General features: G+C 46.9%; 1 protein-coding gene across 1 annotated transcript in view; it reads left to right on the forward strand.

The window, feature by feature from the left end:
* Positions 1-25474, forward strand: part of SNRPB2 (small nuclear ribonucleoprotein polypeptide B2) — a 152975-nt gene that overhangs the window by 90903 nt on the left and 36598 nt on the right. The window contains exon 3 of the mRNA XM_069608348.1: positions 332-504. Coding sequence (XP_069464449.1) covers positions 332-504 — 173 coding nt within the window. The remainder of the gene's footprint in view (positions 1-331; positions 505-25474) is intronic.

The raw sequence follows: 25474 nt of genomic DNA on the forward strand, positions 1-25474 counted from the left end.
AATGTACAACTTCTGCAACCGCTTGCACACACTGATGTGCTGTTAATATTTCAGAACAGATATTCTTACATGTTTACTCTTCATTGCATTTGTGATTTTATCTATCTTTGTAGGATTGTATTGCATTTTAGTGTTTGAAACTGGAAAAGGTAAGCAGACAATGAGTCTTAAAGGACATGTGATGAATACACATTAGTGTTCTCAACACAGGGGGATGATCTTTACCTCAATGTGACTGTATTTTCTTTGCACACACAACCTGCTTTACCAATGTCTGTTTGTATATTACATATATAACCCATGTTGCCCTATTTTTTTTTTTTTCCTGCAGAATTGAAGAGATCGTTGTACGCTCTTTTCTCCCAGTTTGGTCATGTGGTTGACATTGTGGCTTTGAAGACCATGAAGATGAGGGGACAGGCCTTTGTTGTATATAAAGAGCTGAGCTCGGCCACCGGTGCTTTGAGGCAGTTACAAGGATTTCCATTTTATAGCAAACCAATGGTGAGTGTGTCTCAAAGTAAGAATTGCTTTTTGCTGAGTCCAAACACTTCTAATTATTGAAGTGACATTTCCTTTTCAGATTGCGAAGTCTAATTTTTAAATCTCTTGAATACTCAACATGCTAACCTTTCAATGCTGAAAAAAGACGTTGTGCAGAATTTGGTTGAATCTTTGGGGCCGTCTTTATGTAAGAACAAATAAATGAAATAGCAGTACTATAATTGGATGTTCTTGTCAACAAATGTACATTCTTTAAGAATTTTTCAAATAATAAAAATGCAACGATTGCAGAGGATGTTAAGGAAACACGGTGTGTACAGTTTGTCATTACAAAGACACAGATTTCTATATGAAATGGTTTAAGCAATGCATCTTTCGTCAAGCAGATCTTGCTTTGGCTGCCATAGAGCATGAAGGGGTGTGCCATCATACTCCCTCTGATATGCAGTTCTCCGGCTAGTCTCTGTGGTGGCTGCCTGGCACAGTTGTCTTTTGAAAGTTGGCCTGTGGTTACGTGTGCCCTTCAGGCTTCACTCCACAGGCACTCACTCTTGCAACCCTGGAGCGGTGGGGCACACCGAGCTCGGGCACACCGCGCTCACAGTGGTTAAGCAGATTGCATTGCATCAGTTCAGGAAATGGCCAGCTCCAAGAGACTGGATCCTTGGCTATTAGTTAATGACCCCCTTTGACCAATTTGTTTTGGCCTTTTCCAGTTCTTTTATTACTTTCAGAATTGTACTCCTTTTTAAGGGCAATGTTTATCACGTCCAGTCTCTGATCATTCCAGCAGTGTTCCCCTTTAATGGATCTTTAAAGTTTTGGGGTCTTTCTGCCACCTGTGGCTGCTCTGGGTTAAGGATTTAAGTAATTCAGCCAAATCTGCGGTAGTAGGTTTATGGGAAACTCTAATAAACCTTTTAGGGTTTGTACAGAGTGGCAGAAATGCTTCCTTAAAGGACCTTATCTGATCTAGTGTCATTGTGAAGTGGTAGGGCACAGTGTGGAATCCCTCGGGTGCAAGAATGAATCCTGACTGGGTATGCATGTGCTCCCGCCACCTCCAGGGGTGGTAGGTTCCCCTCTAAGAGTGGTGTGTCTCCTAACCTGTCATCTTTTTGTAATTCATCCAAAACATTGTCCAGCAATTCTCTCAACCCCTTATTAGTGTCTTTACCCAACTGTGACACTTTCCTGTAGGTCTTATGGAAGACCATCATATTGTGCTATGAATACTCCATTACCCCAGTTCCCTCTCCTTCTTAAGTCCCGAAACTGTTGCAGATTCATTGTGAAGATGGGTGGTCCCTTGATGGGTTTGTCAGATTATTCTGTATTTGTAAAGCATGCAGGAGCAAGGTGGTGCTGGGTGAGGGGGTAGTGCAGTCAGTTGATGGCGACCTCCCAGTGTGGCAATGATGGGGATGGAGCCAAGTTGCTTGGTGGGTTACATATAGTGCTGTAGGAGGGAAACCGAAGAGTATTGTAGCAGGCTCAGGTTACACAGCAGGCTCTCCGGTCACTGGAAATAGTTTTGTGGAATGCTTCCAGGATGGAAATGATGCAAATCTTTCAGAACGCGGCCTTGACAAACCCCCCCCAAAAGAGCCTTGCAAGAGTCAGACCCCGGTCGCTCCCTTGGACGACACAGGCAGGTCAAAAACTACTTTGGCAAGTAGTAAGTCGGGAGTCTCGACATTCTCAACCCAACACCAAAAAGTCGAAGGCTGCGACCCAGGAATTGAGTAGATCCCTACCGGTTCCGTCGATGAAACATAAAACGTCGAGTCTATCAATTCCTTCAACGCCATCAGCGCTGATTGCTTCGACGCCGAAGTCCAAGGCCTCTCCATCGAAGAAACCGTTGACGCCTTTGCTGGTTCCTTCGAATACCTTGCATCAAATTCCAGTACAGGAAAGAATCTACAAACCTGTAACGAGGTTTGACTTTTTTAAGTCAATGTCCTCTATTTTTGAAGAGGAAAGTGCCTCAGATGGGGATATTTCTCCATTGGGATTTAGCTCTAGAGAAGTTCCTGAGGAACTAGTTGACCCTGAGTCAAGGTTGACAGACCTGCGACTCCCTCCACTCTGTCAGTGGTTTAGATACGTCACCAGAGTTGGAGTTTACAAAACCTGGCCCTTCAGGAGACAGCAACCTTATGAACAAGGTGACAATTCATGGGTTGGAGCAGGGCCTCACCAACCTTCGAGCAGAATGATAAGATATCCTGAATCAGGGTCTGCAAAAAGACCCAGTTCTACCCTTCCATAGGGCCCTACAAAGGAAAGTAGAAATTAACTGGGAGACTGCTGAGGCTGGCTCAGCTATTAATGAGAGCTATACTGGAAAGTATAGCACATCTTCCAGTGACCCTGATTATCTCAGTTACGACCCTACACCTGGGAGTCTAGTGATGCAGGCTGCACTTCTTCGACTGTCAGCCTATCCCTTTATTCCCCCAGATAGAGAGGATAAGAAGGTGGATGCTTGGGCCTACAAGGTGTTTACCTCGGGCAGTATGGTTTTAAAGTCCACGAATGTCACCTGTACCCTAGCTAGGTTTACCCATACCCTGTGGGACTGTATTAAAAGGGGCGGCTGAACATATTCCAGAAGGTGAAGAAAGGGAAGGCTTTCTGAATATAATTAAGGATGGCAAGGAGGTGATGGGGGAGTGTCTCCAGGTAGGGCTGGATACTGCTGACTGCATCAGCAGATCCATGGCTGCAAGCAACGTACTGCGCAGATTTGCATGGTTGAGAAAGTCGGGGTTTGCACCGAACGTGCAGGCCAAGCTTCTCAACATGCCTTTCCACGGTTCGAGGTTGTTCGGCAGCAAGGCGGACGAAAGCTTGGAGAAGCTGCAGACCTCCAGGACGGCAGCTTAAGTCACTTTGTGCCTCCATTTGGCAACCTCCACAACCTTATTCGGGCTCATCTTCCTGGGGAGGTTGTTCTTTTCGTTAGTACTCCTCCTTGCCGGCAAGATAGCTTAGCGGTTTCTGCGCTCGCTGCTGCAATCTGAGCGTGATCTGCAGGTCGCAGGTTCGAATCCCGGCAAGGCGAACTCGGCCTTTAATCCTTCCAGGGTCAATAAATGAGTACCAACTTCGGTTGGTTGATATTGTATGTAAAATATGTGCTCTGTAAAGTGCTTTTGATTAAGGTGCTATATAAATAACACATAATTATCATTTGGTAGAGGAAAAGGACGGGCTGTAGAGAAGGGACATGGGAAATTACCTCGTGGTGGATGAGGAAAGGGTGCTAAATCGGCCTCAGCAGCGGCATCTTCACCCTCAGCCGCTACTGCAGCCGCCTCTAAACCTCTCTGAGGCCTTAGCCCACAAGACCCCGGTGGGAGGCAGGGCACTAGAAACAATATCCCAAGGTTACTGCCTTCCTTTTCTAAAGAGGCCTCGAGATCATCCACCGGGACCCAGTTCTGTCAAAGTTCCAGATCAGCTCCTTGTGCAGGAAATTTTTACCCCGCTAGTGAAGGTGCAATAGAACAAGGAGAGGAACAAGGGTTGGTATTCCCCTTATTTTCTCATCCTCAAGAAGGACGGAGGACTGAGGCCCATCTTGGATTTAAGAGACATCATTGTTTTTTAACAAAACATACACACAGGCCCACACTTGGAGGGACATCAACTCCGTCCCGTTTCCGCTAACTACTGAGATCACACTTTGATTGAAATAAAAGGGTCTTTTACCACATTTGGTTATGTCCTTGTACAACAACATAATATGACACTATTTTCCACAGTGTATCATGACATGCCATATAGACTCTGCGACACAAACGGCAAGTCAGTGAGCATCCTCCCATTTCTTCCATTTTTTTTTTGCACCTTCCCAGGGCAGCTCCTAGCAGTATACACTCTATGCTCCATTGTGACACACATATTTACATCTTTAGCCCACTGTTCATAGCTTGGTGTCACTGCAGATCCCCAAAGTTGCAGTATGTTTCTTTTTAACAACACAATGGAGGTGAATAAAAACAGCTTCTCATACTGTGACAGTTCACCGTCAAATTCCTCCCCCAACAGTAGCAGCTTCGAATCCCTGACCTTTGACATATCGTTACAACACGCCTGCCAGTATTCTTGAATGCGAGTACACTCCCAGATGATATGGAAGAAGGTGCCTTCCTCACTTTTACAACGCAAACAAGTTGCATCAGTAATCTTGCCCCATCTAAATAACGCCACTCTTGTGTAGTATATCCTATGCAGTATTTTATATTGAATTAGCCTGATTCTGGATGAGGGGGCGCTCTCTGGGTAACATTAGTGAGGCGGCCCATTCCACCGGCTGTATAACACCCACATCTCTTTCCCATTTGGTCTTTAGACTTCACAGTTCAGTTGTGGCAAAAGAGGTTATGGCGCTGTACAGAACCGATGTAACCTTGTTTGATCAGCTCTGAAAATCAATTACGTTATAATGGGGTATATTCAGGCATATCGATCAGGTCGGGAAAGTGGGCCTGCAGTGCATGCTGCAGTTGCGTGTAGTGGTGCTGCTCGGTCAGGGGGAGATTAGAACGGGAAGCCATATCTACGAACGGTATTACGTTAGCTTCCTTCACAACATCTCCAATTTTTAGTATTCTGTGCTTTGACCAAGTGGGCCATTTAGGGAGTGTGTTCACTCCCGGGAGATTCCTATTGTCCCACAGTGGTTTTACAGGTTTTTTTTCCCCCCCCAATCTGACATGCGTGTCAGTCCATATAGATATTTCATAATGGGTCCCTCCTGTATGTTGGATCTGACCACCTGTTGTGCGTTAGCGAGGTATCCCAGTGGAGTTTGTCATTCACAACCGCATTCTGAGTGGCCCAATAGTATGTCTGCAAACATGGGAAGCCCAATCCCCCGCCCTCCCATATGGCTCTTTGAAGGGTAGCGAGTGCCAAACGTGGGTGGACCCCACACCATACCAATTTCCTAAATGTTTGGTCTATTTTGTGAAAGTTACTTTGAGGAATATATCGAGGAGCATTTTGCAGTATGTAAAGGAAACTAGGAAGGCCATCATTTTAAAAAAGCGCTGCCCTGCCTAGCAATGGCAGTGGGTGAGACGTCCAGTGTTGGACATCCTCCTTGAATCTCATTGTCACAGGGTGTAGGTTTTTAGGCACATAATCCTCAAGGGTGTTCGTGATTTGTATGCCCAAGTACCTAAACTGTTCCCTTTCTAATCGGTAGGGGCAATCAGTTGGCACCATGTCCTTTGCTTGTCCTAATAGAAACAATGTGGACTTGGACCAGTTGACATGTAGGCCGCTGAAAGTACTATATCTTTCCAACAGGCGCGTCAGTGGGGCACGAATTGATCATATCTTTTTTGATCAGATCTTTTAAGTATATCAGCAGGTCGTCCGCGTACAAGGACACTTTGTCCTCCCAGCTATCCGACCAGCAGAAACTGTTCCATGTCTCTGCTTCTCAGTAATTCAGCAAGCGGTTCAATTGCCAACGCGAAGATCATGGCTGACAGGGGACATACCTGTCTTGTCCCCTTCCCTAGTACGAAAGGCTTTGATACATATCTGTTCACTCTCAACACTGCCTCCGGGGGCTTATATAGGAGTTTAACCCAACTCATGAATTGCGGGCCGAAGCACATGCGATGCATTATTTCCCACATTGCCTCCCAATAGACCGAATGAAAGGCTTTTTCAAAGTCTTTTGCGAGTAAGGCCAAGGGGCCTTGAAGGGCAGTTGTTCTCTCGAACGCTGAGTGTAACCCATGTATATTCATCCGGGTAGATCTCTGCAGCATGAATCTGCATTGATCTGGGTGGATCAACGAAGGTATAAGCGGTTGTAGTCGGTTGGCTAACACCTTTGCAAGCAGTTTGGCTTAGCTGTTTATGAGGAAAATGGGCCTGTACGAGCTGCACTTACCTGGAGGCTTGTCTGCTTTCGATAGCACCATTATAATAGCTTGTCTGGGGGCAGGCCGCCTTGCGTGCGTGAGTTTTCGAACCTTCTCAATAGGTGTGGGGTTATCTCACTTGTTCCCATTTCTTCCACACTTTAATCGGGGAAACTGTTTGGTCCTGGGGTTTTACCGGACTGGAGCACCGACATAGCTGTAGTTAGCTCATCTTCCAAGATGTCTTTTTCTAGTAAATTGAACTGATTACCCTTCCCACACTCGAGGCAGATTTCTGCCAAGATAGCAGTGTTAATGGGGGGGGGGGGGGGGGGATGGTGCTTTGTATTACTCAGCGTAATAGGTTGCGAAGCCCTCTGCTATGTCTCGGTCTGCCACTAGTGGCTCCGAGTCTTCAGATGTAAGCATCCTGACCTGGCTAAGACCCTCATCCCTGCGCGCCAACCACGCCAACATCTTACCCGCCTTATCCCCCGTTTCATACACCCTGGCTCGCATTGCTTTATGTGCCTGCTTGGCGTTATCTATAGCTATGTTTTGTAGCTGTTCGTGCTAATTGTAGCACACGGTGTGACTCTGGTTTGTCAAGGATCAAGTGGGATGCCTCTGCATGTTGTACACGTGTCTCGGCCTCAGGTAATGCGTTTAGGCGTTTCTTCCTGTGGCCCGTGGTCCAGGAAATGATTTCGCCTCTAAGCACTACCTTAAATGCCTCCCACAGCATCCCTGAGTGATCTATAGAGCCCGTGTTTAATTCAAAATATTATTTTGTGGTGTTCCACAAGGTCAGGGAATCCCAGATAGTAGTTATTTAGTCGCCAGAGGGGCGGGGGAACCGGTCTGTTAGTTTAGTTTTGAGCCCTATTATAAGGGGGGAGTGGTCTGAAATACCTCTGGGAAGCAGTTGTGCCTTGCATGCTAAGTGCATATCCACTGATGGGAGAAAGAAATAATCTAGCCTCGAAAGCGAGGCGTGTGCCCCGGAATGATAGGAGTATTCCCTTGTATTAAGGTGTACATTTCTCCATACATCCTGCAGCCCCAAGGCATCAGTAAATGTAGCAAGTTTGGTGCGCATGGAGGGGTTTGTAGTGCGAAGGTGTGTTCACCCAAGTTCTATATTCATTTCTTCGTTGAAGGGCCCCCCCCCCCCCCCCCCCCCCCGCCGTTATCGTGAGATCTGCCGAGTCTCTGGTAATTAGGGGTGTAATGTCATTGGTTAGAGAAGTCAGTAAATTTGGTGGTGCATAGACTGCCAGCATGGCGATGGTATGCTCCCAGAAAGTACCGGTTATGTACACTAATCTACCCCCCCGTGTCTTGTGACAGTAGAAAGGGTAAAGGGAAGCCTCTTCTGTATTAAGATGAGTACCCCATGGTGAACCCAGCATGTATCACTGTGCGGTAATTGGTGCGTTTAAATAAGGTGCACTCTGTGCCTATGTGTTTCGGTGAGGAATACAGCGTCCGGTGAGTGACGGTTTGACAGCTGCAGAACTAGGCGCCTCTTAAGGCTACTGCTGAGCCCATGCACGTTCCAGGTCATGATTCTGATGGTTCTGATAGCATTCCTGTTGGAGTTCACCGCCATCTGGAGTAGCAGCGGAATGTGTCATAATGTATTGGTTACCTAATTCTATGGTGTACCCTGTCCAGGTGACTGATGGCATGCTACATTCACATGCAGTGTGACCTGCGGAAGGACCAGGTTTACCTGTTTGCATGATATGTCTTGTTGACGAGGAGGTTTGTGTACAGTAATTATTAGACCCAGTGTGAACCAAAATAACAAAACTGTGTTCCCCCAACCTTATGTACTCCACCCAACTTGAAGCATCGATCGCCCGAACAACAAAGGACAGCCGTCAAAAACTTGACAGTTGTCAAGCCTAAACATTAACTAGTACTGATTACCCCAGTCGCCCAAAGTTCCCAGTCTGGAGGGAGCAAGGTCTCATTTGCTCCTCTGGGAGAGGGGTGGTTCCGCTGCTTTCCATGGCCGTACAGTGGTGGAGACTCCAGCTCACCTGGATCACTGGTAGCCTGGGCAAGCTATTGCGTTAAGTTTTTATGGTAAACCTCTGTGTGTTAGACAGGCATGCTGGATCGAGCTCTGCAGATCTTTCTTCTTTTCCCAGGGGTTCCTGGGCCGGTGGTTGTATTTGTGGTATTCTCCTGTCCAGATTAGGTTGGAGTTCTTAATTGCTGTTCCAGGGTGTGGATCAGTATCCTTCGATGTGCTGCTCAGCCCATCGCCATGCCTCTTTGGGGTCACTGAAGTGGACCGTAGTGCCTTGGTGGTATATTTTGAGTTGCGCAGGGAATAGCGGACCGTATTTGACATTCAACTTTTGTGTTGCTTCTTAAGTTGGTTGAATGACTGTCTGGCCTTCTGCCCCTCCCTCTTGTAATCTGGAAAGAATGCGATTCTGGAGCCGTTGTTTATCGTGCCTCTGGCTGTGCTAGCTGGAGAAATGCATCTCGATCCCTGTAATTCAGGAGTTTGGCTATTACTGTGCGTGGGGGGGGGGGGGGGGGCTTCACCAGGCACCGGTCTACCAGTTGGCACCCGGTGGGCTCTCTATCGAGAAGAATTTAGAGAAGGTATTCAGTTCAAATAGATCCATGAGCCATTGTTCGAAAAAAGCTTCTCCAGCAGCCCGAGTATTCGGACTGTTGTTTTGTCTTGATCTCTCCTTCATCAACGCTTTCTTCCATCAACTTCAGTCTGGAGTTGACCCTGGTTAGTTGTTGTTGCATAGTACGCAGTGTGTGCTCGCCCCCCCACCTCACCCCCCCTCGAGTCAGTTACGTTGTTCTGCCTCTCCAGTACGCAAGGTCAGTTTCTGTAGGTCATGGTGGAGAAGGGATACATCCATGCTTATGCCACCCATTTTCTGTTCCATAGATGGTCGGAAGTCTGCGATAGCCGCCATAATGTCTTTTGGTGACAGTGTGTTTCCGGCTCCTACCATTGCTTCCGATGGTTCATGGTGACCCTGTGTCTGCATCGTTGACGTTGTAGATTGATCGTTTCTGTTTTGAACAGATTGTTTTTTCCCCTTTGCTTTTTCACTTTATCTTTGCCCATGCCTGACACCAGTTCCGTACAAGTGCCTGGTTTATTGGATTGAAGATGGTGCTAGTACGCGCAACTTTTTGTTGGCACCCGCTATTGGGTCCAGCGCAATGGATTCGGAAGAGCAAGGATGTTGTTGAACGCAGAGCCCAGTCGATCCCTCTATTGTAATGCTGTGATACACCTCTATTCCATGCTGGGTAGTCCAATGTGACAGTAGTATGTACACGTTCGACCAGTTAATTGGCCCGGGTATTCCCTCTGGACTATAGGAGGGTTAGTTGCGGCCTAGTGCTGCTTCCCGAATACTACTTGCACTCGGTTCTTAAATGTTGTCCTCTGCTTTCTGAAAGCAGATGGGAGTGACCCAGAGCCTCAGTGTGATTATCCGCATTAGCCCCGGATGTTACCATTACCAGCAAGTCAGGTATTGCTCCTCAACAGCCAGGGTTGGCCTCTCTGAGTGTCAATTTGGTGGTGCGAGCACAGGGTCACCGTGGCATGCCAGGATTGTGTGCGCTGTATTGCTGTATCACAGCGTTGCCTTGGGTCCTGTGTTTATCCTTCTTAGGCTGGGCACGGTGTGGGGGGCAAAGCTCGAGCGGCACTCAACCTTCTGGAAGGAGGAGGTGTTGTGTCCTGACTGGATACTAGTTGGTAATAGTAGCCCGTGGTTGCGCTCGTCGGCGTCCGCCACTACACTTCATTGCCACCCAAAGCATAAAGGTGGGAGAGCGAATGGCAGTGTGTTTATAGAACGCATCCTTAAACTACATACCACCACCTTCGTGCCTACCTTTTGCGCTAGAGTTTGGAGGAGCGGGCTTAAGGTCTGTACACCAATGCGCTCTGTTTCTCTTCACCAAGGCCTGCTCAGGTCCCGGCGGTGAACAAAGCAACATTGAGCGGGTCGCAGCTGGCCACGCTAGGGTATCTGCAGCACCAACGCAATGCTGCTGTGTGTCGGTTTCACTGCTCAATGTTCTATATCAACAATGGATTGGTAGGGCACACATGTATGAGCAGCACGCTTAGAGTATAAACATTATTCACCGTGGTTCCGGTCATCCTGGTTGGGTTTTCGTGACACCAGAAGCCCTTCACTGTTGGATGTCAGATTTTCGCGTTCCGCCGTTGCTCGTGTGGAGGCAGGTGAATATGCACGTTTGGTACGCTCTGAGGGTTTACAATTGCGTTCACATCCACTCCGTATGTCGGAAGCTAGTTCGGAACAGGTCATTCGCAATCAGTTCTATGGTGGCGTTTACATTCTGGGTGTAGACTTAACTTACTTGCGCTTCGGTTGTCCGCACCACCTTGTGTGAGGCGTCTGAAGTCCCTGCGGGACACGAGGAAGGCAGAGTGCAGCCCTTGCAACCGGACCGCCGTGTCGCAGGGCGACTGTCAAGGATGCGTGCTGTTGCTTCTTTGCCCTCCGATCCGCTCCTCCGATGGTACTACTCTGCGGTGTCTCCCCCGGCTCCGCCACTCTCCTCAGATCTGCTAGCAGTCCCCTGCCTCAGGACGCCTCCCCCAGCACACCTCGGGCCCTTGGACTTCGCCGTGCCACTCTGGTGTCACAGGTGAGTTGCGCTCAGCTCGCGGGGCACCACAGGGCTGGAATCGCGTTTCGAACCAGTGCTGCATCCCTCACGGGAGTCCTCTCATCCTCCACCCAGACTACCGCAGGGTTTGTGTTCACTGCGTAGTTGCACTGTTTGACAGGCTATGATTTTGGACTTCCCGTCGCGGTCATTTTGGTTCTCCACCTCTGAGCAGCAGACTGTTTTCACTGTAGATCCTGTGCGATTTCGCAGATTTACACCAGCTATCGATGTCACAGGATGTATGGTACCATCAATGATCCTTTGGTGTCGATATTGATTCAAAGTTGGGCTGAGGTGTCAGGATGTTTGCCGGCAGCCACGGGAGCGAAGGCCCTTCACGTCTGCATTGCTTCGCTGCTAGCCAAACCCCCTGGACTGAGACTTGAACAAGTTCCTCAGGAAGGACAAGTGCAAGATGGTCACTCTCTCTGATCCTTCAGACTTTCCAACGCCAAGACTGGTTGGTATCATTGGACCTTCAGGATGCTTACTTTCATGTGCCACTCCATCTCAAGCACAAAGTACCTTGTTGGTGACTCTCATTATCAGTTTCGAGTTCTGCCATTTGGGCGAACCTCCACCCCGAGGGTTTTCACCAAACTGGTGGCAGCGGTCTCCGGAGAGTGGGGATTCCGGTCTACCCCTACCTGGACGATTGTTTAATCAGGGCTCGTTCACCTGAACTGGTACAGGAACATCTGAGTATCTCCTCCCACTTCCTACAGACTGGGCTTCTCCCTCAATTACAAGAAGTCCATTTGATACCTTTCCAAAGACTCAGTTCATCGGAGCGGTCTTGGATACTTCCTCACGGAAAGCTTCGCCTCCCGAGGTGAGAGCTCAACACATTCTGGGGCTCCAGGTTGGTACAATAAAAGGATACTTGGCTGCACTTTCCATCTTCAAGCGCTCCTCTGAGGAGGTTTCTTACTTCAAAATTCCATTAGTTATCCAATTTCTGAAGGAACTCTAACGTGTACCCTCAAGTACCATTTTATGCCCTGGAATTTAAATCTTGTGTGAGTCTTTACATTCTTGCCCATTAAGGCTCTTGACATTAAAAACTGCCCTCCTTGTGGCACTAAGATCACACCGCAGCGTAAGAGAGTTGCAGGCTCTTTCATGCAAACCTACTTCTACTATTTTTCATAAGGATAAGGTAGTTCTTGAGGTTAAGCCCTCTTTTTGGCCGAAAGTAGTTTCTGACTTTAACCTGTCGCAAAAAATACTACCAACTTTCTATCCTCCCCTCTCATTTGGTTAAAGAGGAGGAGCGGGTGCATAGATTGGACCCAGCAAAATTATGCCAGGATGACCATTTCTTTGTAGGTTATACTGCTCCTAAATTGGAATTAGCGGTGACAAAGCATACTATATCCAGCTGGATTACTTTAGCTATTGTGGAGTGTTAAAAGCTAGTGGAGAAGGAACTGCCGGAAGGGTTTACAGCTCATTCCAAGAAAGGTGTCGTCTTCTGTGGCTCTTCAGAGGGGGGTCCCTGTAATTGACATCTGCTCAGCTGCAACTTGGGCGTCAATTCATACTTGCTTAGGTTCTTCAGCTTCCCAAGAAGGCCTGTTTGCTAAAGCAGTACTTCATTCCACCCATCATAGTACTAAATAGTACTCCCACTTCCTATTTTCTTACTGCTATGGGAGGCTATTGGATGAGGAATACGTGGGCAGACGCAATCCATTCGAAGAACAAGTTACTTAGTGGTAATGTTCTTTCGACTGGATGTTCCTCCAACATATTCCTCATCGCCCCACCCAACCTACCCCGCTGTACAATTTACATGATTTACAGTTTCCGCTTGCGAAGAGTTTAGTCTGAGGCACACCTGGAAGGCTCCTCGAATTATAACATAAAAACAGAACTGAAGCCAACGAGCGCAGCACAAGCCATTTGTACTACTGGTCCCGTCGACACACCACGGTGGCCCTCGAGGGACATCTACGCCGCAACCACGTGCACAGCGCCCTCTGCCGAAGGGAAAAAATAAATACAAATATTTCCAAAGCTGGCGAGATACGAACCTCATAGATGAGGCATACGTGGGAAGAACATCAGGCGATAGAACGTTACCAGTTAGTAAGTAACTTTTTCTTCTATGAAAATCTTACCCAACAGATGCGTCGAGCTCCTCAACGCCACAGCTGTTGAAGCCGTCGACTGTTTCGACTCCTTTGTCGACAAATATTATGACTCCATCGAGTACTATGGAGAGAACATATACCCATTTGCCTAGGGCTGAAGTCCCTTTCCTCTATGAGGATGCAGAGCCATCATCGGATGAATCTTGGCCTTTTGGCCTTCAATATGGTACGCCATCATTCCCGGGAGCATTTATTTCTGGAGAGTCCAAAATCAAAATAAAACTACAAGACTGCCTTCATGATGCCAGTGGTTTAGTAGAATTCGGCAGGTCAGATTCCAGTGATCATGCAGAGGGTAGCTACAGGCAGTTGATGTTATTGGTTATTGAAAGGTAAGCCTGGCGCGCAAAGGGCATGGTTACCGAGGATTGTGTCAGCTGTGGCTGCGAACCACCCCCTTCACCTGCCCTCTGTTAATCTGCCAGCCTACAGAGGACTTTGGAGGTGTTGTGGGACACGCGGTTTGCTGCTGAGGAGGACACGGTGCAGGAGCGTGCGCAGTTGCGCTGGTTGGCTCCGCCCTCTGCCTGCCCCTTACCACGCCTACAGGATGTGAAATAAAACCACCACCCAGACACCCTTGCGGCGCTAAGCCCGGCGCGCAAAGGGCATCGTTACAGAGGATTGTGTCAGCTGTTTAGCTGTTTGACTGCTTGTTGTGGCTTTGCAGAGATCTCTAAATTGTTGGCTGCCGGAAGTCAGTGTGCCGAAGCACAACGAAGAGGCCCTCGCTAACATGAAATCAACCCCAGCATCAAGGGATCTACAAGGGACCGGATTAAGAACCCGCCTGCAGGTAAGGCAAAGATTTGCTTCACTCCCGGAGGCGAATGGGAGTCCGGAGCAAACTTTGAGAACGGCTACGCTAAGACAGTCGCCTACCATTCTGTACAAAATAATTTGTGATTGGGCCCCAAACTCTCCTGAACTACCCATGACCGAATATAAGGTCAGACTTTAGCCGGGCATAGGAGACGCAGATTCATCCGTCTCCTCATTTTACATTCTCAGTGTGTTCTCTATCCCCAATGACATGGGACACTTTGATTTTCAAGATGTTGGTCATATGCAAAAATGTTGAACTCACATCTCTTGTCACTAAGTACAGTATGTTATTACATGAATGGACATCATGGACTGTTATGAAAAGAAACAACTTGTTTTTTCTGCACACACTTTTTTTCAAAAAGCTAATAATATGCTAAATGAAAAATTAAACAAAATTGTTTTAGATATTTCTTTTGAGTCATGTGTTTAGCACCAGCAAGCATGTTGCTTTTCTTAATGGTTGCCCAGAATGACATGTGTTCCCCTTAAGGTCTAAACAACCAGTGTACACTGAATTTTTCCCGTACACCTTTCAGATTTATAGAGGGGAGGACAACCCCCGTGTTATAGCTTCTCCAGCCCTCCAGTCCTTCCCACTCTGGGGCAGCCTCTTTTTGTTTAACAGTGTACTATCCCCATGGCAAGAGAAATCATAAAACTTCCACCAGCTCCTACAATAGCTATATTAGCTGAGATAGCTATTGAGCCTACGTGCAAGGAGAAAGTGGCTGAACTGAACCCTATCCTAGCGCAGGGAACAGACGCATGACCAAAGAAGCTCAGTTTAGTGTCTGCCAACCCACTTGAAGAGACTTTAAACAACCAGAGGAACCTACAAACTGAGGGTGAGGCCATTGCAACACGCCTTGCAGTGGGGCAAATGGAGGTTTTGAATAGAACAGCTCTGTCTCTAGACATTCTTAGAGGATCAGCACCCCCGAAACAAGAATGCAGGTGAAATAATGGAGAATCCACAATTGACCACATCGTCTCACGAGGTGGAAAGGGCTGCCCTAAGTGAATGGACGTCTGAGGCAAGAATGGCTACGAGTCTAAATGAAACATTAAGGTCACTGACATTCGAGCCTAGCTGCGGTATTGATAGCATCAGAAATTACCATCAATCATCAGAAGCATCATGGGACCGAGGAGACCAATGGGATTTGATCGAACTGGGACGAATGGAAGAAGTCCTACAGGAGTCCATCAACCTGAGTGAGAAGACAGATTATAGAGCGCCAACAAAGATAGCCCAAGATTCTATAGACATTTTCCAAACGTATAGGGAAGAAAAGGCTAGCCCCATAAGGAAGAAAAGTCCACTGGCTATAAATCCCCTAAAGGGGAAAAGGGAGTCGATCTATAAATCCCCTCAATGAAGCAAACAAAATAATTGGCACCGTTTGGTATGATGCTCAACATACCAGCCCCCACATGGGGAGGGCTATTCCATTAGGAAGAATAAATACCAACGGAGCATCAGATATTGCTCGAGCAAGCAATTCATGCCTTGCAAACAATCTTGCAAGACATTTCCAAACTGACGGACAAAATCGAAAGAGAAAAAAGAAAGAGCTTTTGTCTGATAAATGAGAGAATGGCCGCTCTTGATAAAGAACAAGCCAAAGGGAGCCCTTCCTCTCTGGTCGAGGATCCTGCAGCAGCAGCAGTGGGAAAGGAACAAACAGGAAGAAACATAATTAGCTCTCTAATCTCGGACGATGCAAACAGGCTTTCAGGAGAATCGGGGAACAAACAAATCCTACGGGTAATAAACGAGGCCTGTAAAATTGAAGGAGAAAAAGACATGGAGCATATTGAAAAAGTGGTTATGGCTTCATTAACCATCACAATGGTCCCCTTTGTAAAGATCTACGAGGCAATTAAAGACTCTGTCCAAGAGGTGACCATCAGCAATACTCAAATAAGAGATACACGCCCAAATGACTTCCTCTCTGCAGAGCTTAAATAAACCAATAAAGAAGCAGAATTAACCCAAATTTGGCAATCTCGCCTAAGTGACTTAGCTAGGCGAGACGCGACCGATAAATCCCTGCTGATGGAAGCAGTCCTGGAGGATTACAAATGGATGAGAAGCGTCCATAAACATAAAAGCCAAAAGAACGAGGGTGATTGGACTGATACGAAACCTAAAGCAGGAAATGGCCCAATGAAATTAAAACAGGGTGTACCCGTCCCCTCTAAACAAAAGGAGCAACATCTGGACGATGTGATTCTGATCCCGTCCTAGACAAAGGTAAAGGATAAAGGCATTTCAACCAAACAACCGATCTCAACTCAACCGGAACTATCCTCCTTTGCAATCTTTTCAGGGGCTATGTTGAAGGACTTGACCCACCAAAATGGGAAGGAGATCATAAGAATACCGAATGAAAAGGGGGAAAAAACCCAAAAATGAATCCCTTAAACGCAAAGTAAATGGCTCGAGCTTTTCTGAGGAATTTAAGAACTCCACCCATAAGAAACAATACACGGTGTGCTAAGAAATCTAGTAGAGAACTGACTATGAATGACTCTTTAGAGACAGAGGGGATAAAAGATCCAGAAAATGTAATAATAAAGGAAAGCCGGTATGATCAGGAGCAGCCAGCAAATCTCAGTGATCTTATTGAGCTGATGGAAAACTACAGTAAGGATGAAGACTGGGACAGTATCAGTGTATCGGAATGGCAAACCATAGACAACTGGGATACAGCAGACCCAACTGAAAACTCTAGCTGAAGTTGCATAAAAAAAGTGCCCAAGAAAATAGCAGGGAGAGAGGAAGACGACCGGGACCATCTGAAAGTGATTGGGATTCAGACCAGGAGTCCACCAAATTTAAGACGGTGGAACAAAAAAGAAAAGAACAGGTGAACAAAGGGAGGATAGAACGAAAGTCTCAGGATAGCCCCCGATTTAAACAACTATATGATAAAGAAAAAAAAAAGCACACTGAAGCTAAGAAAAGGGAAGTGTTGCTGCTAACATCACTACCAAAGAAATCCATTTTATTTAAAGGATGCTATCTAAAACTAGAAACAGCTGTAAATGGACCAAGAAGGGTGATATTAAATAGGAGCTATGTGATGGAGCTCTGTAACCAAGTCCTACCACCACGGATGATATCGACTGAGGATATAAAAATAGTTGAATTCCCAAGGGAACAGAGGTTGGACCAAGTCATCTTGCACTTGACGTCCAAGAAGATCAAGCGGAAACTCTTGGAGGCAACTGATATTCTAAAGAAAAAAAAAGGGGGTTCCTGTTGGAGGATCTGGATGATGACTCTAGGCAAATAAAAGAAAAAGCTCAAACGGGACAAAGAAAAGAAACAAAGGAAGAGATTTCATTAAGACCTAGAGTTACAGACACTGGGAAAAAGTACATAGAAAAATAGACCAGATGCTGAAACCCCAAAGGAAAAGAATGAAAAAGGTAAAGAAATGGAAGGAAATCAGAAAGAAAACCCTTTAACAACTAAAAAAAGTAAGGAGACACTGAAAACACTGAGGTTCACAGTGGACAATTTTGAAAATCCAAGGAGGACAAAGAGTAAGCCAATTAAGGCAGACAGTCAGGGAAAGGACTGGTCATGGATGGCAAATGCCTTGAATTCTAAGAAGAAACAATAGAGTAAGGAGAACGAGCAGAAGTCGATCCTCTGTGCTTCGTGGAACACAAGAGGATTCAAACACCTGCTCTCAAATGACAGCTGCTTCTTGGCAAAATATGACCTCATTTCAATACAGGAATCATGGTTGCGTGAACCTCCAGTATGCGAGGGCCATGAAGTTTTTACCAACCCGGCTAGCAAGGGACCTAAGGGAAGACTATTTGGAGGTTTCATGATACTAAAGAAACTGGAATGTCCACTAAAAGTATTAGAACATCTGACACCAAACCCATATGTACAAATGCTCAAAGTTACATCTGAAGCGGAAGACTCGAAAGGCCTGAAACAAATGATCTTGATTAACATCTACTGTAGTGAGAATATGCCTGGACAGGCGATCTTTCTAAAATCAATCATGGATGTAATTGACAAATCCATGACGGAGGAAAATGACCAGCTGATAATATTAAATGGCGACTTAAACATCAAACTGCTGGATAAAGAAGGACAAATCAAAATAATAGAACATCTACTAGGAAAAGAACAAACGTGGATGAAGGAAATGAGAATCCGTGAGATGAAGATGCTAAATGATCAGACAAAGGGAGATCTGCAGGGGGCTTACACTTGGCACAGTGGGAAATCGGGAGCATGCCTAGACTACTGATTTGTTGGAGGGAACACGTTGGAGAGGATAAAATCCTTTACAATAGTTAAACAAACCAGCAGTGATCATTGTCTGTTAGCCACCGAACTCGCCTGGGAAATGAGAACTAACAGAGAGTGAAAGATCAATGGAAACTGAGGTTTAATGGGGAAGAAATCGCTTAAGAATAAAAAGGCAATCCCAAAACTAGTACAAGGATATAAAGAACCTATAACCAAAAATGAAGAGCTGGTTGACTACAAATGGCTTCTGGAAGGCTATGAGGTCAAGTATAACCCTACCCAAAGTAAGCACATTAAGAAAAAACATGCTTATGATGAACAGCTAGTGGCTAGGAGGAAACAATATAGATCAGAACAGAGACTTATAAAAAAAGAATACGAGTACAGAAAGAGAGGAACTTCTGAGGAAAAGTCAACAAACCTATAAGAACTGGTTGCGACAAACTAGCCACCTAAGAATGCAAAGGGATGCCGAAAAAATGCTAGCCGCAATATCTACTAACGCAAGAGGTACATGGGACTTGCTCAACGATAGAGACCTCAATCTATCGGCCATAGGTATTAATCAAGTCTCAGAAGAGAAATGGTTCCAACATTACACTGCTCTCTATGAAGGTGAAATCCAGGGAAAAACCACAAGAGACTCCCGACACGACCCCTTGGGCCCTGGTCTTTGATAAAGATGACATCCGAATCTTAATAAACAAACTTAGTACCTCTACAGCAGCTGGCCCAGATGGCATCTCCGATAAATTGTTGAAAGAAAATTGTGAGAACTGGACTGATCTAATTTATGCCCTATTTCAACAAATCATGGAAACAAAACAAATTCCAGCCACATGGACGGAGGCTTATATAGTACCGATATGCAAGAAGGGAGACTGGGAAAACCCCAGGAACTATAGGCCAATAGCGCTTCTAGATTCAATTGGCAAGCTATTTGCATCTCTTCTACTAAGAGACCTCAAAAAATGGGCTTCTCTGGCCAAAATCCTAGATGAAAGACAGACAGCCTTTGTTAGTGGAGTTGGCACCGCCTTGAATCTGTTTCTAATTAACCTGCTGAAGGCAAATACATTAGCAGGGGGAAAAAACTTTACCTAGTATTTATTGACCTCGAACAAGCCTTCGATGGAATTAATAGAGAATGTTTGTGGTCAAAAATGAGGAACTGGGGTTGCCCAAAGGACTTACTGGAAGCCATTAAAACATTATATACTGACACTTCAATCAAGGTTCAAATCGCAAGCAATGGGGGGGGGGGCTCTCCAGGAGGATGAGAACCTCCAGAGGAATCAAACGGGGCTGTGCAGTAGCTCCGTTCCTCTTTGTTCTATATATGGCCGATATGAAAACGGCCCAAGACAAGATTTGTGCATTCCCGCCAAAAATAAATGGAAAAGAGATACTGTGGATGTTATATGCTGATGACGCAGTATTTATAGACCAAACGCCAATAGGCCTACAAAGACGGATTGATACCTTCAATAAATATTTAAAAGAAAATAGCATGAAGATGAACGTCAAAAAATCCATGATCTTAACCTTGAAATCTGGCATGGGAAGAAAATTGGCAGGGAAAACTGTGACATGGTCATTGGAAACCGAAAAACTGTAAGAAGTGGAAACGACACTGTATCTGGGGATAATGATTAACAAAAACTGCAACGAACAGGCACATTACACTCTGATCCGGGAAAAACTAGTGGCCCTGACAAATCAAGGGATTGCCTACATCACAGATATGGGAAGTTTTCTTTAAGCCCGATTGTAACCTTTTTCAAGCAGAAAGTGGTGGTCGTCATCACTTATGGCGCTGTGGCACCCTTGGCCCTAAAATGGGTAGTTTGGAATCTCTGCGAGGCGTACTTTTGCCGTGAGATCTTGCACCTACCAACTTCATTACCAGTGGAACTCATAAGAATGGAGCTTAGACTCCAATCGGTGGCCTCAGTCGCACTTTGGAAATCTCTATCCCTGTATAGAAAGTGCATCCTGGACATACCATCAAAGCCATTTGAAATTCTAGTACATACGGACACAGTGAATGAAGATAAGATGCTTAATAACTGGAAAAGAAGATGGAAAGCTTGCATGGAACAAATAAACCTCCTGGAAGATACCCTAAAGAATAATCCGGATAAAGCAAAAAGAGTCATCCGGGAAAAGGACTGGGCGGAAACCCAGGAACAAAGATTGAAAAGAAATCTATGTTATAACATCATATTGGGAAAAAAAAGGCTTGAACGTGCTACCTCCGTACCTGTTGAAATTTCCATCTAAGCATTACCGGGACCTGCTGCTGCGCTGCAGACTCAACATTTGGCACTGCAGAGAAGTAAAATGGAAAAGGAGGCAAATTGAAAAATCAGCAGCATATTGCAGGTTCTGCAAACTTAAAGGCCAACTGGAAACGAGGCATGTTATGTTAGTCTGCCCAGCTTTAAAATGGAAAAGAGAGATCTATATGGGCAGCTATATAAGGAATATCACTAAGGAGACGAAGAAGACTATTGGGAACGACTCCTGACTGTTGACAAGATTGGCAAAACCCTCAATGCACTAAAATTTGTCGAAACATTAAACCTGAATCGGGAAGAAGGGTCCGGACTTTGAGACAAATCTAGGAGTAGACTTATGTAATTAATCAATTAATTACTTTGATAAAACAAACTTTGAAACAATGTAATGATGGACCAAAAGGTAAGGGAGGGAACACGCTATTGGACTGGTTCTTAAAATCCTCTTCCATCGATAAGAAAGGAATAATGACCTTACTAATGGAGTAAGGAGAACAATGTTTAAGGTTTAAATAAGATTAACCAATAAAACATTAAAAAAAGTTATTGGGGATTGGCCGCCAGGGGGCGCACGGGTGATGTCGTGCCCCGTCTGAGCTCGCTCATCAGAGGTCCTGCGAGAGGTCTGAGCACCCACTTCTAGGACCCCCCCCCACAGCTGAGACTCGAGACGAGGCTTTGGGAAGGTGCCCCCCGCCAGTGGCAAAAAAATCTGGAGGGAATCGGTGGAGTGTTCGCCTTAAACCGACCGACTGAAGTTCTCCCCCGTCTCCACATTGAAACGAACGCGCGGAGCCCAGCGCAGGCCCCGCCTAGCAGGAGCCCAGCGCAGGCCCCGCCTAGCAGGAGCCCAGCGCAGGCCCCGCCTAGCAGGAGCCCAGCGCAGGCCCCGCCTAGCAGGAGCCCAGCGGAGGCCTTGCTCCCAAATACAGACAACTTCGAGTGACTGGAAGCGGCAACGACGCATCGCACATACCGTGCCCTCCCCCACCGTACAGTTTCGAGCGGCAGATCGGCAGAGAAAGCCGCAGACATCAGAGCACCGATGGTGCGCGGATGTGCACTCCCGGTCTGCGAGGGGGCCCCGTCTGCACGCGACCCGTGCGATGTAGCGGTAAGGGGGACCCACAAAACTTCAGCAGGACGGCTCGCGCCCCCGGCAGACGACCCACGGATAGTTCCTCGGATCTGGAGCCCGAAAGACTGCACTACACCACCCCACACCCGCTTAGTAGTGCGGACGGCCACGGATGGGACGTGGTAGAACTGCAGAGCCGCGGACCCCCATGAGATCCGAGACGAAGAAAAACGGGTCACTACGGTGAGTCCACAGCTCGGCAACTTGCGTCACAGACTGCAGGCCCACGGACAAGGCCTCTAAGAGACATCCACGGGGGAAAATTGGAAAGATAACCCAGACCCACGGGTTATCCACATATCTACACGGTGTCTCCATAAAGGTTCGCCCGGTTACTGTGACAATTGGCAAGCTGAGGATTGGGCCCCCAAACCTCGAATACACTGGACATCTTGCTTCAGCCAACCACGTCGGTAGGTAGACCCCTCACACGGGGTGGACCTCACAGCGACGAGTCTTTCCTACTCCTGATAACCAGGCAACCCGCTCATTACGCACAAAGTAACCGAGGTAAGGAGCTACAAACCGTGCACCCAGAAAACCACACTGCGACACAGTTACCTCTGCCGCCCCTCTGGCGCACTACAGACTCGTTCCAGCAACATTGGGACCCTGCCTAACGGATCACAGGCCTACTTTAGATCTATGGACTTTACACAGAAATTGGCCAAATTTCGCTATAATCAGGTCCTTGAAGCACCGCCCCTGCGCGAACCCTCCACCATGGCCTCCAAAAATCCAGAGGTGGCACTGACCAGGGGTGACATCGCTGACCTCCTTTCGGAAATGAAAGGGATGAGAGCAGACATAGGCAACAAGATCGACAAGATCACAAGCCGAATCGACAAGATGGAGGAAAGAATTGAGGAGGTTGAGCATAACCAGACCTCCTCAGGCATCCTTGAAATGCAGGTCGACCACCGCCTTATGGAAATTGAGGGCAGAGAGGAGGAACTCCGGCTAAAAGTCGATGATTTAGAAAATAGAGAGCGTCGGAACAACATACGTGTCTTTGGTGTTCCTGAAGTGGACGGAGAATCAGAGACACACCTCAAACAAACCCTACATGACATTCTGAAACTCCTGTTTGAAGACGATGGAATAGATGCACCCAAAATTGACAGGATCCACAGGGCCGGAGGAAAACCGGGTAGCCCGAGGTCCATCCTGGCCCGGTTCCACAATTACGCAGACAGAGCCCGGATTCTAGACAAAGCCAGGCTTGCACCGCAGATTTCCCTGGAGGGGTCACGCATCACCATTTTCCAGGACCTGTCCTCCCTTACGCTAGCGCTGCGAAGGAAATGCCAACCAATTACCAAGTTTCTCAAAGATAAAGGTGCCAGATATCGGTGGGGCTACCCATTCTCACTAGCGTTCGAATGGGATGGCACGAAGATGAAACTCACATCAGAAAGAGACATTTCCAATGCCATCACTGAATTACTAGGCCCCCAGACGGATGGAACTCCCATCCCGACAAAAAATAATCCTGAAGAAACTTGGCAAACTAAAGGCCCTCGAAGACGGAGAATGCAAGGCTCCAGGAAATTTAGGAGAATGAACGCCTCATCAGACATGAAACATTGACTTCTCCACTATCTTGAACACCCACTATGAAGAGGCAACTCGAATGACAGAAGCGAACTGGGTGACGCCTTTACTACGCTGACTCCCAAACTGGACCCAAGTAAGAGGTCGGCGGGCGGTGTCATGCGAACTGAGGTACAGGGTGGGATCAAAGGGGGGGGAAATGATTAAGATATCGAATGGACCTGGGCGGGGAGGGCCATTTTCGAGATTCTGTTAGCCGGTAATGGAGAAGGCCTCTTTCCCTCAGGCATCGAATGACTCGATTGGGGGGCTCGAAAGTTTAAGTTATGATGTGTTCTTATTGAGTACGGACCGATTGTTGTGCGGTTCACACTGGTGGTTCGATAACAGTTGGGTGATGTCAAACCAACTGCATCGGACGCCGCGGGAGGGAATGTTTAGGGGTGACCCTACAACGGGACACTTTGTTCATGGTGTGGGGGCTGGGGGTAGAAAAGTTGGACTTTTACAGGTTCCTTTTACAGAACGCAGGATACATTTGCAGACGGGTGTCGATCTAAGAGCACTCACTCAATGTGACAAGGAGCACATTTCGACCACATGGCTACGAGAATCCACAAATTCAACACGACAGGCACAGAGAATAGCGAAATCTTCTTCAGTAAGCCCTGATGGCAGCCACACATAACATGGATCATCTACGCATAGGCACACTGAATGTCAAAGGCCTAAACTCCCCTACGAAGCGTTCCTTGGTTGCAAGAGAATTTAAGCGCTCCAAGATTGACATCTTATTCATCCAAGAAACACATTACATGAAAGGGCAAGAGATGGCAATCCCAGGTAGACCTATTGGCTATACCCTATGGAGCTCCGGTATAACAAAAAAGGCAGGAGTGGGGATAGTAATTCGTAAGAACCTACGCATGTCGGTCCAAAGCTCGTGGGTGGACACAGGGAAGAATGGCAATCATTACAGGACTCATTCAGAACGAGTCTGTCACGCTGGCCACGGTATATGCTCCCAATCAGGGTCAAAGGCGGTTTCTCCACAAAGCAATTAAAAAAGTGTTTAACATGGCAAAGGGGCAAACGATCCTTGGAGGAGACTTCAATATGTGGATGGACCCCGCCCTAGACAAAGTGAGACAAACACACCTAAACCACCACGCCCGGCTGAGGACACTGATATGAAAGTAGCGCTCTCGACATTTGGGCTAATTGACAGTTGGCGTTATCTCCACCCCACAGACAGCGGCTTCACCTCCCTCTCTATTCCCCATGGAACCCTCACACGAATTGATACGTGTTCCTGTCCGAAAACCTACTACGAGAAACCTCTGCTGCAGAAATATGTCCGATCTCGTGGTCAGATCACGATATGGTATTGACAGAGATACGCTGGGCACACACATCCCCCAGAACACAAAATGGAGGTGCAACGATTCTCTGTGGAAAGACACGGCGTTCAGAGATGAATTTGAAAACGAAATCAAACAATTCTTCGTCTCCAATGACACTGGGGAGATTTCAAAGACTTCGGTATGGGAGGCAGCAAAAGCAACATGGAGAGGTATTCTTACTATAGAGGGGGCCTGCAAAAAGAGAGCGAACCTTGATCAAAGAAAATATCAGGCAGAAATTGAGCGCAGCAGAAAAACTGGCACAATCAAACCCACAAGAAAGAGCGAAATACTTCAATGAAGCCAGGGAACTCAGGGAATAACTAAAAATATTAGAAGTCAGCAAAATCACCCAAACCCTACAGTATTTAAAGCAAAAATTTTACGAAAAAGGCGACAAGGTTGATGCTCTTCTAGCAGCAAGATTACGCGCACAGAGAGCCGAGAGGTGGGTGAATGTAATAGAGAGAAGGGACGGCACACTCCTAGACACCATCGAAACCTCACCCCAAGGATTTCAGGAGGCGTTCGCCTTTTTCTACGAAGACCTATACACTTGTGACCCGCCATCCCCGCCGGGTGCCATAGAAGATTATCTCAAAGGAGTCAAACTACCATCGCTGTCACGTGCTGAATCTGAGGCGCTCGATGTCCCTGTTAGCAAAGAAGAAGTCGCCGACACTATCAAGAGGCTCAAAGCAGGGA

The sequence above is a fragment of the Ambystoma mexicanum genome, chromosome 4q (assembly GCF_040938575.1).
Source record: "Ambystoma mexicanum isolate Mex_15411 chromosome 4q, UKY_AmexF1_1, whole genome shotgun sequence".
Taxonomy (NCBI): Eukaryota; Metazoa; Chordata; class Amphibia; order Caudata; family Ambystomatidae; genus Ambystoma; species Ambystoma mexicanum.